Source organism: Ambystoma mexicanum, chromosome 4p (assembly GCF_040938575.1).
Source record: "Ambystoma mexicanum isolate Mex_15411 chromosome 4p, UKY_AmexF1_1, whole genome shotgun sequence".
Classification (NCBI taxonomy): Eukaryota; Metazoa; Chordata; class Amphibia; order Caudata; family Ambystomatidae; genus Ambystoma; species Ambystoma mexicanum.
This window is the reverse complement of record NC_090927.1, coordinates 256,182,349-256,199,934: the sequence shown is the minus strand read 5'-3', so window position 1 is coordinate 256,199,934 and position 17,586 is coordinate 256,182,349. Positions and strand designations below refer to the sequence as shown.

Sequence of the window (17,586 nt, the reverse complement as noted above, 5' to 3'; positions counted from 1 at the left end):
AGTGAGTCTTTAAGCCAGGAGTCGAAGGAATCAATGCTTAAGGGTCTATCACAGGGTAGCATTGCAGGGGGACGAAGAAGCAGGGCTTCGGCTAAGTCAGGGAGGATCTCGACTTTATTCCAGCATTTGATATCAGGGGTGGGGGCCGGGGGAGCTCTAGGCGGAGGGGCAGAAGTGTGGATAAAGAAAGGGATGGCAAAGTGGTTGGCCCAGGTGAGCGGTTTGGGACAGGATATATGGACCAGGTCATGGGAGCTGAAAATTGCATCAAGGGTGTGCCCACCTGAGTGGGCTGGACCAGTGGTATGTTGGGAGAGGTTAAGCGCATCAAGACTGTCAACCAGCGGATGAGTCATGGGGTTGTTAGGCATATGGGACCACATATTGAAGTCTCCCAGGAGTGTAAGAGAACGGCGATTTACCTGAATGATAGCTATTGAGTCACAGAGATTGATGGCGAAATGTCTGTCGTATCCAGGGGGTCTGCAGAGGAGTAGGAAGCGGTGGGTGAAAGTCAATGGTAGCAAGAGTTTTACCAGAAGGGATTCACAGGAGGCATTGCATGTCTGGGATTCGACGAGTGAGACAGAGAAATGGGGTTTGAAGAGGATTGCCACTCCACCACCTCTGGAGGGTCTATTGTGGGCGATAAGTGTGTAGCCAGGGGAAAGGCTTAGTGCGCTACTGGGGCAAAGTCGTCAGAGAACCAGATTTCAGTGATCAAAATGAGGTTGGGAATGTCAGAGGATAGGAGGTCAAAGATGCTGTGTCTGTTTCTTGCTACGGAGCGGGCATTAAAAAGGATGCATGTGACTACGGAAGGTGAGGTGGTGTTCGTGATGCTCATCGCAGGGGGAGCTCAGAAGGCATGGGTGCCCGATGGGTTGGTGGATGTGGTAGGATCATTCAGGGTGGTTGAGACCGGTTTAGGTGGGGTAGGATGTCTGTGGACTTTGGGTGCGAGAGGGCTGGATGTCTGGCCGTTGGGTGCCGGGTGAGAGGGTTACTTCGATGGGGGGGTGGGATGAGTAGGCCGGCAGGGTAGGTATGTGAGAGATGAGGGGGTGGATCAGGGTGGTGGGATTGTGGTGAATGTATCATTTGAGGTGTGGGGGTGAGGCGGGTTTGTTTTCGATTGAGTTTGGAGAGCGCTGGGGGTGTAGGTGTACTGGGTGAGAAGTCAAGAGCAAGGGGGTGGAAACTGGGAGAGGGGAGTGTCTGAGGGTAGGGGACGGTGAGGCTGGGAGGTTGGACTGAAGCAGAAGTGGCGAGGTGTGGCGGGTCGAGGGATAGGGCCAGTCACTTTTTCTGCGTTTTGTGAGTTTTGGTGCCATAGGAGTGTGAGAGGGTGGGTGGTCAGAGGGGGGGGAGATGAGGCTACCATTCTAGCAAGGGTGAGACGAGCTACTTTCAGAGATGGGAAGGGATATGAAGGGGGGGGGTCTGTTGGCGGGGGTCTAGTAAGGGTTTAGGGGTAGGGAGAGGGTGGGGAGTTCCTCAGTTGGCACAAAGATGGTAGGGTAGTGGAGGTGGATTCGCACTGTTTGGAGCACCAGAGAGCACCTCTGGCTTGTGAGTTCGATAATGGCCGTGGTGTATGGGCGGGGGGTGTGAGGTTGTTCTGAGAGATGCCAGAGGGAAAGTAGATGTTGATGTGTTTGGGAGGGATGAGGAGTGGGGGATGAGCGTTTGAGGGGGCAGGTGTTTGGCGCGCCAGATTGCTCCTCTGATTTTAGAGTTGGACGAGGGATGAAAGGAGAGTGGGTGGGTGGCGTCCAGGTGTATTGTTGTATGGGGCCAGGGGTCAGGGTTTGTGACCAGAAGGGGGGATGGGGTCATGAAGTTGGGTGCTAGAGTGGGGTTATGCGCCGCAAGGGGTGAGTTATGGGGGGTGGTGGGGTATGGTGCAGGGAGGCCAGGTATCGGGACGGGTTGGAGAGGAGGTCTTTGTTGAACTGGGATCTCCATCCCAGGGGGAGGGTAAGGGCAGCACTTAGAGATTGATGTACTTTTAACAGTAGATGCAGTGGGCTTAGATGTAGAACTTGGGTCTAGATTCTGGACACCAGGACAGTGGGAGAGGGCAACAGTAGAATTGAAGTTTAGATGCAGTAGCAGCGCCTAGACTTGGGACACCTAGATAGAGGGAGAACGGGCCTAACACATGGGGAATTCTACAGTGGTACTGTATAGACGGGGAACAATGCAGAATTAGCACATTTTCTAGGCATGTGGCACAGGTATAAAAAACACAGTTCTCCTAGAGGAGGATGCAGGCCAGTATTCGCATTATTATCATAAGGTGGGACTTTCTAGGTGAGAGTCAGTGCACCATCAACAATTTCTAAGTGTGCAGCGCAGGCAAATAAATCACAGTAATATCTCAGTGAGCACCTTCTAGATGTGAATCAATGCGACAAAAGCAATTTCTAGGTGAGCGGCACAGGCAGGCAAATCACAGTGGGCACTTTCTAGATGTGAATCAATGCAGCAAGAACAGTTTAAGTGTGCGGCTGCCCTTTTGCCAATGCCAGTGGGCAAGGAAATGGTGCCCTCTCGTGAGGCCAATGCCAGGGAGATGAGTCCCACCCTGCAAACTCCAATGGACCTCTCAACATACTCTATGGACGAGCAACTCAGTGGTCATCTCGAGGGGGACGGGCCTTTAGGGCCCACCCTGGTAGGGGTTGATTCTCCACTAAGATCCCCGCCCGTGGCCCCTGTTTCGCCCTTATTTTTCACTATGTCAGAGAAAAGGAGAAGGAAGTTCAACGATCAAAATTATAAAGGGGGACCGGACTTCAAACACTCATCAGTGGTAAATTCCAGAACAGAAGTAGTTTGTGGGAAAGAGACCCAGGATCTTAACGTTGGATCGGTCCTGACTTCTCGGTCTTCAGCAAATGAACTCGGAGTGATGAAGGTGGCCTTTAGCCAGACCACGAACAGTGACCCCAGTCTACCTCACTCAAAAACATGTTCAATGAAGAGTCCCCAGGGATGAATGGTGAGAAAGACTAACACTTTCCAGCAATTAAATAGTGGGCCCTGCGGTCGAGAACTCAAAACCCAAAATATTGCTCTCTCAAACTCGAGACAATCCTGGATAAGGATGACAATCTAATCCTCAACCGTAGAGCGGTGCTGGAGCTTTTTCACTGCATCCTTAACTTGAGGCAATTGCCATCTGAGGATTATCAAGTTTGGTGATGAGCGAAGTTATCACCTCTCTGGTAGTAAAGACCACGCTGACTGATGCGGCGGAAAGTCTACTGATGCTGGGCTTTGACAACAGTTAAGGATTCGGAGACTGAGGCCTCACAAGTATCCCAAGCTGTATTACCAATCACCAACCTTAAAATTAAGGGCCTGACCAACAGAGACATTATCAAAGAAGCCCAGTGTTTAATTCCTGTTGCACACTATTTAGATCCTCTTCTGACAGGCCGGGTTCCTGTTGGTTAAGGTCCTAGGCTGAATGTTGCAATTCAACCAGAGTCTACATCTCGACAAGTTAGTAGCATCAGAGTGCTACCATCTACACAACTGGTGAGAAGTAAAACACCGGACTGGTCATGGCTGCAGAGGAGCGCTCATACTCGCACATGAAAAGCTCTAGCCACCCAAGTTACCCGAAGTATTCCCAAATCACTGACTTTTAAAGACATTTTGAGGATCCCACAATTAAAAATGGCTTCATGGAATACGCAAGGTTTTACCCACCTCACTAAAACTAGTCAGATAAATTTAGGAAACTTCGATTTACTAGGTCTGCAAGAAACTTGACTCTGCGGGAACCCGATCGTTGACCGTTTTGAGATATCACGAGTCCGTCTCATCAAGCCCTCTGTCACAAGAAATTGTTATTGGTAGGGAGATTGCCGGCAAGCTACAGGGATCAGGGAAGCCAGTCAAACCGGTTTTAATTAATGTTTACTGGAACCCTTTGCTAACATCAAACGAGTCTTTCATTGACCAGATCTCGGACCTGATTGACGATGCGTGCATAAATTAATAGGTGATCGTATGCAGATATCTAAATACATCATGTCTGATTAGCAATTCCCACCTACAAGACATGGTCCAAGGGGGCCCCCGACATATCAGAGGCGCCATGTGGGGCTCCCTGATGGCTTCAAAGGATATGCATATGTTGAACGGCAGCATCAAGGGAGACATGCCACCTCGGGCGACAAGGGAGAACATGGACCTCTCCTCGGTGATGGATTACATCTTCGTCTCCAGACAATTTCTCCCCTTGCTCACGTCATTCAAAGTGGTCAAAACAACTAACAGCGACCACCACATGCTCTTCCTGGAATGGACGGGCTATGCATCTAATAGCCGTCAAAGGATTCCCCTGGAAATATCTGTCTGCAACAATGGATCTAGCCTAAAACTCTCAAATAACAGTATCAAGAAACTTTCAGCGGACTTCAAACTGGCTGGGTCTACAGTGGAATACACTCCACTTCTGGTACTATATCCCACCAAATTCAGCAAGAGGGTCCGGCCCACTGTGAATCATCTTCATGTTTTCATTGCGGAACTGGTGACCTGAAGAAAAGTGGTCAGAAGGCTTTCCAGGGTGGCAAACAAATCACACTTATTCAAAGACCAAGAAAAGGCCTGCTTGGAAAAAATGAAGTACACAAACTGGCTTCAATCCATCACATTGATAACTTACCAGAATGACTCCGAAACAATGCTCAGGGCACTTGCAGGCAAAAACTCTAGAGCTTTTTGGTCATTGATATAGTCGGTGGGACTCCTGTCTAACGATGAACAGATGAACTACATAAGTGAGATTGGCTGGATCCAACACTTTGAAAAACTATACGTCGCAGAACCAAACAACATCTCCACCTGTTTACCTCTCCAAGGGCTGGAGCCTTTCGTTCTTTCAAGCGATATTGATATCCAAAAGCGTATACGACAATTGAACAGCTTGCGGGCGCCTGCGCCGGACGGCCTAACTCATTTTATGTTGAAAGAACATTCGGAGGATTGAGCTATTTTCATACACGCTCTGCTGGTCCAAGTTACTACAGCCCACCAAATCCCAAGTTCCTGGAGGAGGACGATAGTGGTTCCAATCTTTTAAAAAGGTGAGCGTGAGAATCCTAAGAACTATCGACCCATCGCCCTCCTAGACATAATCGGGAAACTTTATGGTGCGATAATCTTGGATCATTTCCGGAATTGGTATTTACGATCAGGCTCCAGCAAACCCTTTCAAACAGGTTTTGTAAAGGGCTTTGGGACTTCGATTAAGCTCTTCATACTCACATACTCGAGGGCCGTGGACGAGATGGGAAGCCCAAAATCATCATGGCCTTTGTCGACCTGGTCCAGGCATTCGACAGCATATGCTGTGCAGCTGTATTTATTTATTCATATGCCTATATATTTATGTATATAAACATTATATATCCTTGTCATAAGGCTGAATACTTCATTGGTGTACGTCCTTTCATTCAGATCGTCTAGGACCCATAAGTGGTTTACCACATGCTCATTACTGTACTGCAGGTCTTCTTTAAACAAGAAGAAAAAAAAGGGAACTGGGTCTAGCACTACTAGCCGCACCAGTGGAGGCACTACTCACTGGTGCCCAAGGAGAGTTTTTTTCTGAGTCTGACCCCGGATTCGTGCGTGGTAAGGTGCATGCCCATTTCACTATTTTATTTCACAGGTGGATCTTTATTCCTCCTTAAACACTAGGAGTCACATTGAGGCAACACATTGCAACAGCAGAAACACATTACATATTTTACTTCCAGCCACCTACAGAGCCCCACACCAGGGAAGAGGAGAGTCGATTACAGCTGACTAGTTGCCTTAGCGGCTCCGTGGCGAGATGAGGAATGGGCAGACTACACGCTCCTCCCAGGGAGCACTGTCCATCAGAAGGAGGTATGCGTTGGCTCCGTAGAAATGCAGGAGGCAAAGAGGGAAACCCTGAAGCAGGGAAAGAACCCCAGAGGAGGGAGAGAATAGAGAAGACCCAGAGTGCAGAGTAAGACAGAGAGAGTGTGGAAAAACTGGAAGGCAGGAAATAGAAGAGCCAGAGAGAAACCCCCAAAATAGGGAGAGAATTGAGGAGCCCAAGAGAAGTAATTAAGAGGCACACCCTGAAGTGAGGAGGATATGAGAGCCCCTGAGTGGAAAGAAAGATTGAGACCAGCACGAGAGTGGGGAGTGAGAAGGAACAAAGCCCCAGAGTGGGGAAAGTAGGAAAGAATCATGAGAAGGAGTGGAGCCCCAGAGTGGGGAGGAAGAGACTGACAGGGCCCCAAACTAGGGAAGTCGGTGAGCCAAATGTCTGTGCAAAGGGAGTATGACTGCGAGACTCCTACGTTTCCAACACTGCACTAACTATATGAATAGTAAACATAGGCAAGAGCCTTTGGTGAAGAGACCAAAAGGGTGGAGGTCAGAAGCCATGAGCCATCCCTTTCACCGAGCAAAGTCCAGAATATGTCTTGCTTTTATTTGCGTTTTCCTTTTTAGGGGTATGGGAAGAAAATAGGTTAGAATACGATTCTGGACCGAGGACTTCATTTATGTCACACATCCTGACAAGCCCCCTTTAATTATTTTTTTTGTTTAGAGTAGGGCTTAGAGACCTAGCCTTAGGGAAGGGTTAGGTCTTTCAGTTGTAGAATAAAAGAATTCAGAGATCATGCCTTCTTGGCCAGCTCCTTATTCTGACCTACCACAGTAAGGAAAAGTCTAAAATAATCTGCTGGTATTTTATGATATCCCACATGCAAAGTTGCATGAATGCTCGCTTAACAGGTCTAACTGTGGAAATGTTTACTATTCTGCCAATGCTCATTGGATTTATTATACAATGTTTAACCAGGCAGATGAAAGGCCTCCCACCTACTACACTCCATGCCACACACCCTTGACCACAACCTCAAAGCACATGACATGCATGCACTCTCCCTAATGGGATGCCACTCAAACACACTTGACACCATACATACACACTCAAGGATATGTATTTCACCCATAAGAACACTCAAATCCTACCTACACACAGAATTAATTTGCTTCTGAAATGGACACAACAATGTAAAAACTACCTACCTCTCTCTCCCTCCCTGGACTCCCACATATTTCCCACCCCAATCAACTCTAACCCAACCCATCTCTTGCAGCTCCATAAGCACCAAAAGGCTGTGAAAATGGCAGATGTTATTTATGTTATGGTAGCACTACTGGTAGAGCGCACTGTCACCCGAAGGCATCATGGTGCTAACGGGAGGATGACAGAAATGAGGAAGAAAAGAAAGAAAAAAGGACAGTCAGAGTAAAAGAGGCTTAGAACAAAATGTTTTAAGGCGGCGTTGAAACAGGAAATGATTATCAATAGCACGCAGGGAGCACAGGTGTTTGTTCCATAAGACTGCATCAGACACCGAAAAAAGCAAATCCGCTGATCCTGGCCCGATGAAACCTAGGGACCTGGATCAAAAAATCCAAAGCAGAGCGGAGGGCGCTAGATGGTATGTAGCGACAAAACATTTTCTGCAGAAACTCAGCACTGCAGACATAAAAGTCCCAGTGCACAATGCAGAGAGATTTTAAATGAATTCCGTGGTTAACCAAAAGCCAATGAAGGCAAAGCAGAATGGGGGAATTTGGTCCAGCATAGAGACCACAGCAACCACTCTGGCTGCAGAATTCTGAAGTATCTGAAGCCAGTGGCGTATATGTGAAGACTGGGACAGAAAGAGTTACAGTAATCAAGGGAACCAAAAACAGAGGCTGCCACCACAGGGGAAATAGGTCAGGAGGCAAAAAAGGAAGGACCTTTCTTAGGATTCTAAGTTTAAAATAGCCACCTTGGAAGACTGAACTAACCTGGGAGTCCATGGAGAGGATGGCAGAGATCGTAACTCCAAGGCCCCAGATGACAGACAGGCTTAGGGAGCGGACCAAGGGAAGGGGGCCAAAGCTCAGGTGTCCAGACCGAGATCCTCAAGTGAGCTCCAACAATTCAGACTTCAGTATTGTCGCCATTCAATTTAAGCCTATCATGGCTCATCCAATCACCAACCAGTCGGGCAGTTCCAAATATTGTTTGAGGCCTCAGAGTGGGCAAGGTTGAGGGGCACCACAATCTGGGCATCATATGCCTAGAAGTAACAGCAGAGGCCAAAGGATTGAATGATTTGGGCCAACAGCTGCATATAGACATTAAACAGAATTGGCGACAAGGCATAGCCTTGAAGGACCTCACAAGTAACAGACAGGAGTGGACTGGAAGTGGGCAGAGAAAGACAGAACGGTCAGCAAGAAAAAAGTGAAACCCAGCAAATACAGGATCAGAGATGCCTGCAGCGATCAACCTTTCGATCAAGACGGTATGCTCACTGGTGTCGAATGCCGCTGATAAGTCAAGCAGAATCCGGGGACCGACACAAAGCTTGGTCAGTAAGCATAGCCAGATCGTCAATTACCAAAACCAGGAAAGTCTCTGTTCCCCACCCAGGGCAAATCCGGTCTGCAAGAAGGATGAAAGCAGAGGGGTGACCAGGGACTCCAGGGTTTTCATCAAAAAGGGGATGAGAGAAATGGGCCGGTAGTTAGCTGGGAGAAGAAAGTTCAGAGCAAGGGATTTTTCAGGAGAGAGAGAACTAGAGCTTGCTTCAGGACCGGCGGAATTAAGCCGTTGGCCAGCGAGTGGTTCATTGCCTCTGTCAAAAAAGGTGCAAGTTCAACAATGCATGTTTTTACAAGAGGGAGCGAGATGGAATCCAAAGGGGAGTCTGACATAAGTATGGTAATTGCCGGAATGATTTGTTTGGGTCCAAAATAAGGAAAGGAGGACCAGGAACAGGTCTCTGACTGGGTGGTAGAGCGAGTACAAATTTGGTCACAAATAGGCAACGAGTTAGCAATAGTTTGACGAATGTTATCAATTTTGGTAGTTAAAAAAGCCGAGAAGGGACGGCAACACAGAAGTAGAAAGAGAAGCCCTAGAGGAGAGAGACTGCACAGTACAGTTTTGAAGAGTTCCTTAGAATGGTTGAGGGCTGACTCAATTTGGCCCGTAAAACAGTTACAATTGGCTTCAAAAATGGCACGATGGTGCACCCATGAAGCTTTCTGAAAAACCACTTTAGCTGAAGGTCAACGTCTTTCTGCCCAACTACGGCAAAGATTAAAGAGGAAAACCAAGGTTCAGAAAGGCAGCCCCAAGGTTTAGATGGAAGAAGAGGAGTCAGATAATCGGCTACAGTAGTGAATGCCTGGGTGATAGAAGACATGTCAATAGGATCAAGGGAGGAATACACAGTCTCAACCTTTCCCAGAATAATACCGGTATCAACGGCATGCCCTCTCAGTTTAGGGAGATGAGGTAAAGCAGAGGGGGAGCGGCAGCAGAAAAGAAAAAGACAAATGGTAAAATCATGTGATCACTCCAAGTGACCGGCAAACAAGGAAAAACTAACCAAGGAAGGAGGGGAATAAAAAAGATCTAGTGTGGCACCCAAGTTACGAGTGGGCCCAGTAACTAACTGTTTAAAAAGAAGATCCTCTTGAGAAACAGACAGCATCAAGGAATGCAAGTTAAAATCACCTAATAATAATATATCAGAGAAAACTATGTAAGAGGTCAGCAGTTCATTCCAGAAAGGCTGCACAGAAAGACTAGCCATGACAAGGGGGGCGATATACCAACAGAGCATGGAGAATACGGGAGGCTGAGATAGAAATCTGGATGAGCATAGCCTCCATCTGGATACTATGAACACAGGAGTATAGAGAGCATGAGTATTTAGTAAGGAAACTGAGAGACAGCCACCCCCCACCCCAGGGATGTTTGGAAATCCTGTCAGACCGCAAGATGATATATCCAACAGGGATAGCATGAGCAACAGCTGGACCACAGGAATCCTGGAGTCAGGTTTCAGTGAGAAACCAAAGCTCTGGGGAGTAGTCTTGTAACAAATCAAAGCAGTGGGAAGCATTGGCAAACAGAGAACAAGTATTAACAGAAAACGTATTAACATTACTCAAGGCGGGTTCCGCCATCACAGGAGGTTGGGTCTGTTTAATAACATGACCCAACAAAGAGGTGCATGGAACAACACATCCCTTTTTTAAACTAGAGGATGGGATACAAAAATACAGATAACATGGGCACCCTCTGTATTACTTACCTTGCTTTTAAAGTGGTATTTGCAGCCACATCACAGATGCACGATTCTCTTTAGAATACAGCAATATGTATGATACATTAAACATTTACTTACCTTTTCAATTTTTTCAATTTGCTTGTTGCGGACAGAAGTATTATCAATAGCCAAAACATCAACACTCTCTTCTTTTTCCAGTTTGTACTTATTTACTCCTACAATCACTTCAGCACCTACAAAATAAAAGCAAAACTTGTAGCAACAATTTAGAACATAGGCACTGACAAGATGTCAATTATTTAAAAACTGAGCATTCTCATAACCAAGCAAATATAACCTGGCCAAATGCAGGTACATATAACTCAAAGTATTTAAAATGACGTTTGCTTCTGCACCATGGAAGTGCGGAATGCCAATGAAGATTGCCCATGTTGATAGCGCTGGGTAGTCTTGATTCTATTAAAGACAAGGCGGTAAACATTATGCTTTACTTCTTTATTACTGCTCTCACAGCATTTCAACTTTAAAACATTTTCCAACTTTTTATACTTGACAACACATTTTTCTTTCCTCCCAGCTCCTCAGGAGGATAAACACAAAAAGGGGTAGTAGAGATTGAAACTTCAGGCAAAAATGTCTCCAGGAACTACCAATCCCCATAATCCTCCAGTCTTGGGTAGTCCTCTGCCCAATCAGGTTCTGGCATTGCCTATAAGCAAGTGCCCTTGTCAGTTCAGCTCCTCTTTCTTTGGAAGCGCGCTCCACTGTAACCGAACACTAACAGTCAACTTGAAACAACTGCTCAACTTGAACATTCCTTTGTACTGATACTCCATCTCTGTGTCGCCGAAGACTAATCCACTCCGAGCCTGATTGCGATTGTCCTCCCTGTCTTAACTCAGATCGCATTCTGCTCATCTTCTGAAACAAGCGGAGACTATCAGCAGGGTGGGAAATACGAATATATAACTCACAATACAGTCCTGTAATATACCCCTTATGTAATCGGGGCAGGATACTATGCTCGCCTCCTTGTCTTTAATTGAATCAAGATTACCCAGCACTATCAGCATGGGCAATCTTCATTCTATGTCGAGCCAGGAGGTGAGCATTATGCTTGTTCAAAGCAGTCAATCACTGTAGTCGCGATCTGAGAGATAGGCTTGAAATAAAAGGTCTTAAATGTTCATTTGTTAAATCGGCAGACTTCATGATGTCTTGCAAAGGCACACCTGCAGAAAAAGCTCTAGATGCCAACACACCTCTTACTGAATGCATGCCAAATTGAGATCAATCAATACCAGCTCAGTGCATTACTTCTCTAACCCGCCTCGCAATTGTGGCTGTCGCTACTGCGTGAAAAGGCTTCCTGTGCGTAGTGCACCGCTCCGTCCACTGCTGCAGGAATGCGTCCGTCCCCACCACTTCCGGATCTATCCTCCAACTGAAGAACTTGGGGGTTTGAGCATTGAGCCTTGAGGCGACTAGGTCAGTGTCTACGGGCCCCCAGATTTCCTGAATCTGCGCGACGATGTCCTGATGTAGCCTGCATTTGCTGGAGTCTACTAGATATCGAGAATTCCAATCTGCTACCAAGTTCAGCGCTCCTGGTAAATATTACGCCAACACAGATATCTGCTGCTGCAGACAATTGGGCCAAAGGTCCTTTGCTAACTCTGCCAGCATCTTGGAGGCGGTCCCTCCTAACTTGTTTATATAGCGGACGGCTGAAATATAGTCCATTTTGAGGAGGACGCAGCAACTGGCGCGGTCTCAGGAGAACGCTCGCACCGCGAAAGACCCTGCCAGAAGCTCCAGGCAGCTTATGTGGAGGCGAAGTTCTTCTCTGCACCATTTCCCTCCAGTTTCCAAATTGCTGCATCGCGCGCCCCAGCTACTCTGCTCGCGTCTGATTCTATCACGAGGTCTGAGGTATCCCCGAAGACTGCTCTGCCATTCCAGGCTTCCTTGTTTTGGAGCCACCAATGTAGCTATGTAAGGGCTTCCTGATCAAAGGAGACTAATTGGTGGTAGCCTAGGCCTCCTCTGAGATGCCTGATCTTCAATCTCTGAAGAGCTCTGTAGTGTAGCGGTCCCGGGAATATCGCTTGGATTGAGTCCACCAGGAGACTCAAAATCCGAGCTAGATTTGCGTAGCTAAATAACTCTCTCGCTATCACGGATCTCAGTTCCTTCTAAATGGCCTTTATCTTCAGCATCGGCGGATCGAGAGAGGCCTTTCTGGCATCTATAACGAACCCCAGGACCTCTATCCTTTGTGCCAGTCGAAGGTCTGACTTTTCCATGTTTACGACGAACCCGAGAGAGGACACTACTTTGCACACACTCGGCCTGCTCTCGCAGGTCGCCGGCTCTCTGGCCTAGGATGAGGATATCGTCTAGATAGACTATTATTTGGATTCCCCTCTCCCAGATGGCTGCCGCTACTAGTCGCATAATCTTGGTAAAAGCCCATGGTGCAGACGCTAGGTCGAAAGGGAGGCATGTGAACCTCCAGGTCTTTGCTGTTCTACCGCTATCGGAATGGTAAGATATGCACCTTTCAGGTCTAATCGGACAGGCCAGTCCCCTGTCCTTAATAAATCTCGAAGGAGGTGTACTCCCTACATCTTGAAGTGCCAGTACGTAATCCATTCGTTCAGACTCTTCAGGGGTTATTACCTGCCTGACCTTTTCTCCCCTGTGAACCAGTAACACATTGCTGAGGAACCCTATATCCCTCTGTAATTTCCGCTCCATCGCCCCTTTGAATGCTAGAGTGTGCAATTCGGCGAAGAGCAGCTGTTGCTCCTCGTGGGGCATGAACATTGCCAGTGGTACTCTCGATTGCGAGGGGTTGCCTACAAATTCTAGACGCCTGCCTGAAATCGCTTGCAGAACCCATGCATCGCTAGATAACTCGCACCATGCATGCAAAAACAAGAGAGTGTCCTGCCTCCCAATCTCGGGCAGCCGCCTTCAGGGTACTCGCCACCTGGTGTACTTTGTTGCCTGTAGGCACCTCTCCCTCTACGATTCCTGGGGAAGCGGGCACTGGCTGGGAAGAAGGTATCTTGTTGATGGCTTTCACAGTGCTGCGCCCTGGGTTCTTGGGGTCTCCTTTGTGATCCAAAGCGACCGGACGTCCGACCCCTCGGCCCCCTGTCCTGCAAAAACCCATCCAGGGAATATTCTTCTAATGGAGCTCTGCGCCTTCTCCAGGGCGGAGAATGTCCCAACGAATTGTGCCATTTCCTTGGCGAAAGCATCTCCAAATAGTAGGCCCTTTGCGCCCTCTCCCACCTCGTATGAGGCGGGGTCACAGAGCTTGCCGTCTACTTTTAACAGCACACGAGTCAGACGACAGCGCGCAATTCGCGTTTCCTTACAGGCCCAGCTTCCTAGGGCTCGCGCATCCACTGGTATACCTCTGTCGGTGGCCTTCTCGGCCAGGTCCATAATTTTCGCGAGCAGGCCTGTGATGCTTAAGAGTTTATCTTGATATACTCACCCTCGGTCCACCCCTTTCCTAATATCCTTTGGTGACAAAAGTCACCATCTTTGGATCAAGGTCTGGGGTGTCAGTCACTTTACCCGGCAATTCAGATCTAGGACATTTCGCCCTCATCTTAGACCGCACTTCTCTGTCCAATGGTTTCCGCATGTGCTGGGCCATGTACTGCGCCACTCTGGGCGACGGCTCCCAATCAGTGGACCTGGGGTGCCTAATTGATTCTGGGTCGAATATGTCAGTTAGACCCGCTTCCTCCTCTTCTGCAGGCAGCTCGAGGATGCTGGGTCTTTGAGGGGCTTCCTCCTCCTCTTCTCCCTCATAGTCTTCTCCCTCATAGTCTGGGGAGTAGCCTGCGTCCTCTTACCCTTTATTGCACACCCCTGGGGCATGGGGTCGAGAGCCTAGCATTGTTGCCCTCCTTAGAAAGGCTTCCTTCAGCCTGGATACTGGGTCGACTGGCTCTTGGGGTCCCAGGACTACCTCCTCTGCGTGGCTCGGGGGCGACAAAGAGTGTGTTCTCTTCCAAGCCTTTTTACTGCCCTGTTGGTCAACCCCTGAGTCGGGGGGTGGGGGGGCAAGCTGAGGTTCCTCTCCAGGGCTGGGCGCCCTCTGCGTCCTGGACCTCTCCTGTTCAGCCTTCTGCTTATTCAGAATGGCTTGCAACTGGTACAGTCTTTGTGTCAGTGGCAACACAACTTCTGACACCGCCTGTGACAATGAGTCACCCAATACTTTTTTGAAACCGAGGGAGAGGTCATCTTCCATTCCTGTGGGCTCCTCCAGCCACCCCTGAACTCCACTTAGGGGACGTGCTTCTGGACCCTGCGGGCTCTCAATGATGTGCCATGTTAACACTGCTCGCCCTCACTATTACATTGCGTCCAATATGAGACAGAACAATTATGCAGTTCACTAACCTGGGCAGCGGGCGGACTCCGTATCAGCAACAAGGCAGATAGTGAAGGCTTCCCGGGAAACCCTGCTCCCTCCCAGCCGTTAGTTTCAGCTGCGGAGGAACCACAGTCCCCAGGGAAAACCCTCCGGGGAAGAAAAACCCTGTGTTGTTGTGACGGGATACTGTAGACCTTCGGGATGAATCAGCCAGCTTTCCTTCAAAAGATCCGGTGCAGACGAAGCTGGTCCTGGACGAAAGAAAGGAGAGGTGAGTTTTCTCCACTTTCGATAGTCTGCTGTTGATACGAAAAGCTATGATTAACTTACTCCGGGTATGGAGTTGAGAGATTCGAGAAGTCTGTGTAAAGTCTTCGAGAAGGGGGTGAGTCCTATGAGGAAAGAGAGAGAGTTTCCGGAAACCCGAAGCGGATGTTAGTATTTGAGCTAAGATTGGGGAAGAGGATTGAAGGGAACTATAAACCCTCAAGAACTCACTCTTTAGGCTGGAATCGGACCTTATAGGAGAGGTGGTGAGCGGACGGATGACGGAAAATGGCCTAATGGAGGAAGGGGCAGAGAGAACAGGAAGTTAGATACAGAAGACTAAAGATAGGAGGACGGGATATGAAACAGATTCCCTAGGAACGAACTTACGAAGCGCCGAGGTCTTTAGTGCCGAATGACTGGCATTATTGTAAGCATATTCAGCCAAGGGTAGGAGATCTCTCCAATCATCTTGTGCCGCAGAAACAAAACAACGCAAATATGTTTCTAATGTTTGATTTAGGCGCTCAGTCTGCCCGTTTGTTTGTGGATGATATCCTGAGCTAAGGGCTCTATTGATTCCCAATGTTTGACAGATACCCTTCCAAAATTGCGAGATATATTGGGGACCCCGATCAGACACAATAGTGTTAGGAAGACCGTGTCTAGAGAAAATTTCACTGTTGCCAGAAATTTAGCCTTAGGAAAGAAAGGCTCTGAATGGAACTTTTTGATTGGAGGATCCTTTCTTGAAAGCGCATCTGCTCGGAGGTTTTGATCTCCTGGAAGGAAAGTAAATTCTATCCGAAACGGTAGAAAAAAATGAGCCCAGCGAGCTTGTCGACTGTTTGTGGTATGGGCTTGTTGTAATACTTTGAGGTTGTGATGGTCGGTTCGAACCTCGACCGGGTAGGCCGAGCCCAGCAACAGATGTCTCCACTCCTCAAAGGCTCGCTTGATTGCCAGCAATTCTTTCTCGAGGACTGAATAATTTATTTCCGAGGAGGAGAAGGTTTTGGAGAGATAAGCAACTGGTCCTTCTTCTCCTGACTCGTCCTTTTGCAAAAGAATTGCCCCTAGAGCATGGTGAGACGCATCAGTCTCGACAATGAATGGTCGAGACTGGTCTGGGGTGAGCAAAATGGAAGCAGACGTGAAAAGATTCTTCAGTTCAGAAAAAGCTTTCTGCGCAGGGTCATCCCAAACGAAAGTCTTCCCCTTCTTCAGAAGACTGGTAATGGGAAGCACGGTCTTGGAGAATCCTGGGATGAATTTTCTATAAAAATAAGCGAATCCCAAAAATCGTTGGATCTCTTTGACGTTTGAAGGGGAAGGCCAATCTAAAATAGCCGAGATCTTCCGAGGGTCCATCGAAATCCCCTGGGCAGACAGCACGAACCCAAGATACGTCACCTGGTTCCTGTGGAACTCGCATTTTGCCAGTTTGCAATACAGCTGGTTGGCCTTAAGTCGGTCTAATACCAAATTGACATGTCCGATGTGTTCCTCTATATTCTGTGAAAAGACTAGAATATCATCCAAATAGACGATTACATAGTGAAGGAGTACATCGGCGAATAGATGGTCCATAAAGCGCTGAAAAACAGCGGGAGCATTAGCCAACCCAAACGGCATCACCCTATATTCGTAGTGACCGAATGGGGTCCGAAAGGCAGTCTTCCACTCGTCGCCAGGGGCGATGCGAATCAAGTGATATGCCCCTCGTAAATCCAACTTGGTATAGAGAGAAGCCCCTTGAACGGCTTCCAGAATGTCTGGGATAAGCGGCATTGGATACTTATCCGGGATGGTAACCTTATTGAGCCCTCGATAGTCTATGCATGGCCGTAGTTCCTCTGTATCTCTCTTGGGAATAAAGAATAACGAAGCACCGGCTGGCGATTTGGACTCAGTTATAAGACCGTTTTGAAGATTAGTCTGAAGGTAGTCTTTGAGAGCCTTTTTTTCCGGCTGGGATAAGATGTACATTCGGCCGAAAGGTATCGGTCGATCAGGGAACAAATCTAAATGACAGTCATCCCGACGGTGAGGAGGTAATGTAGGGAATTCTGGCTGAGAAAATATGGACTGAAATTGTTGATGACACCTCGGGATCTGACTGACCATCCCAATCGAGGAGCCTTCGGTTGGTACTACCATCATGGAAGGTGCTTGAATGCCAACAGATGATTGAGCAAGACAATGGGAAACACAATATTCGGAACCTAAGAACAAAGTTCCTGCCTTCCAGTTTATAAAAGGATTATGGGTTCGCAGCCACGGTAAGCCCAAAATAATGGGAAAATGAGCAGTTTTTATCAGGTCAAAAACTAACGTCTCCTTGTGGGCTGAAATCAGGCATGTAAGAGGAGTAGTCTGTTCTCGAATAGGTCCAGAACTAAGGGGACAACCATCCACCCCCTGAATGGGAGTTATACACGTCTTGGCGGATCTAATGATTCCATGCTTCGCAGCCCATTGGTCATCAATAAAGTTGCCAGCTGCTCCACAATCGATCAATGCCGGAACCCCACGTAGCTCTAAGTCTGGTAATTTCAAGATCAGGGGAAGTACTAACATAGTGTGTTCCGTAATCTCCTCTTTAAGAGAAGTACCAAGTCTCTTTGGGGAACTCCTTTCAGGACCTCCTGCCGTGGTTCCCCTTACGACAGGGTCTTGGCGTTTCCCCGCATCGGATTCCTTATCCGACGAGGAGGAACGACGGGACAATCCTTCAGCATGTGAGATGAAGCCCCA

General features: G+C 48.0%; 1 protein-coding gene across 5 annotated transcripts in view; it reads right to left on the bottom strand.

Moving 5' to 3' along the window:
* The window catches only part of MMUT (methylmalonyl-CoA mutase), a 641,762-nt gene that overhangs the window by 275,259 nt on the left and 348,917 nt on the right, over nucleotides 1-17,586 (bottom strand). For all 5 annotated transcript variants that reach the window (XM_069605779.1, XM_069605780.1, XM_069605782.1 and 2 more), the window contains one exon: nucleotides 10,275-10,390. In XM_069605779.1, coding sequence (XP_069461880.1) covers nucleotides 10,275-10,390 — 116 coding nt within the window. The remainder of the gene's footprint in view (nucleotides 1-10,274; nucleotides 10,391-17,586) is intronic.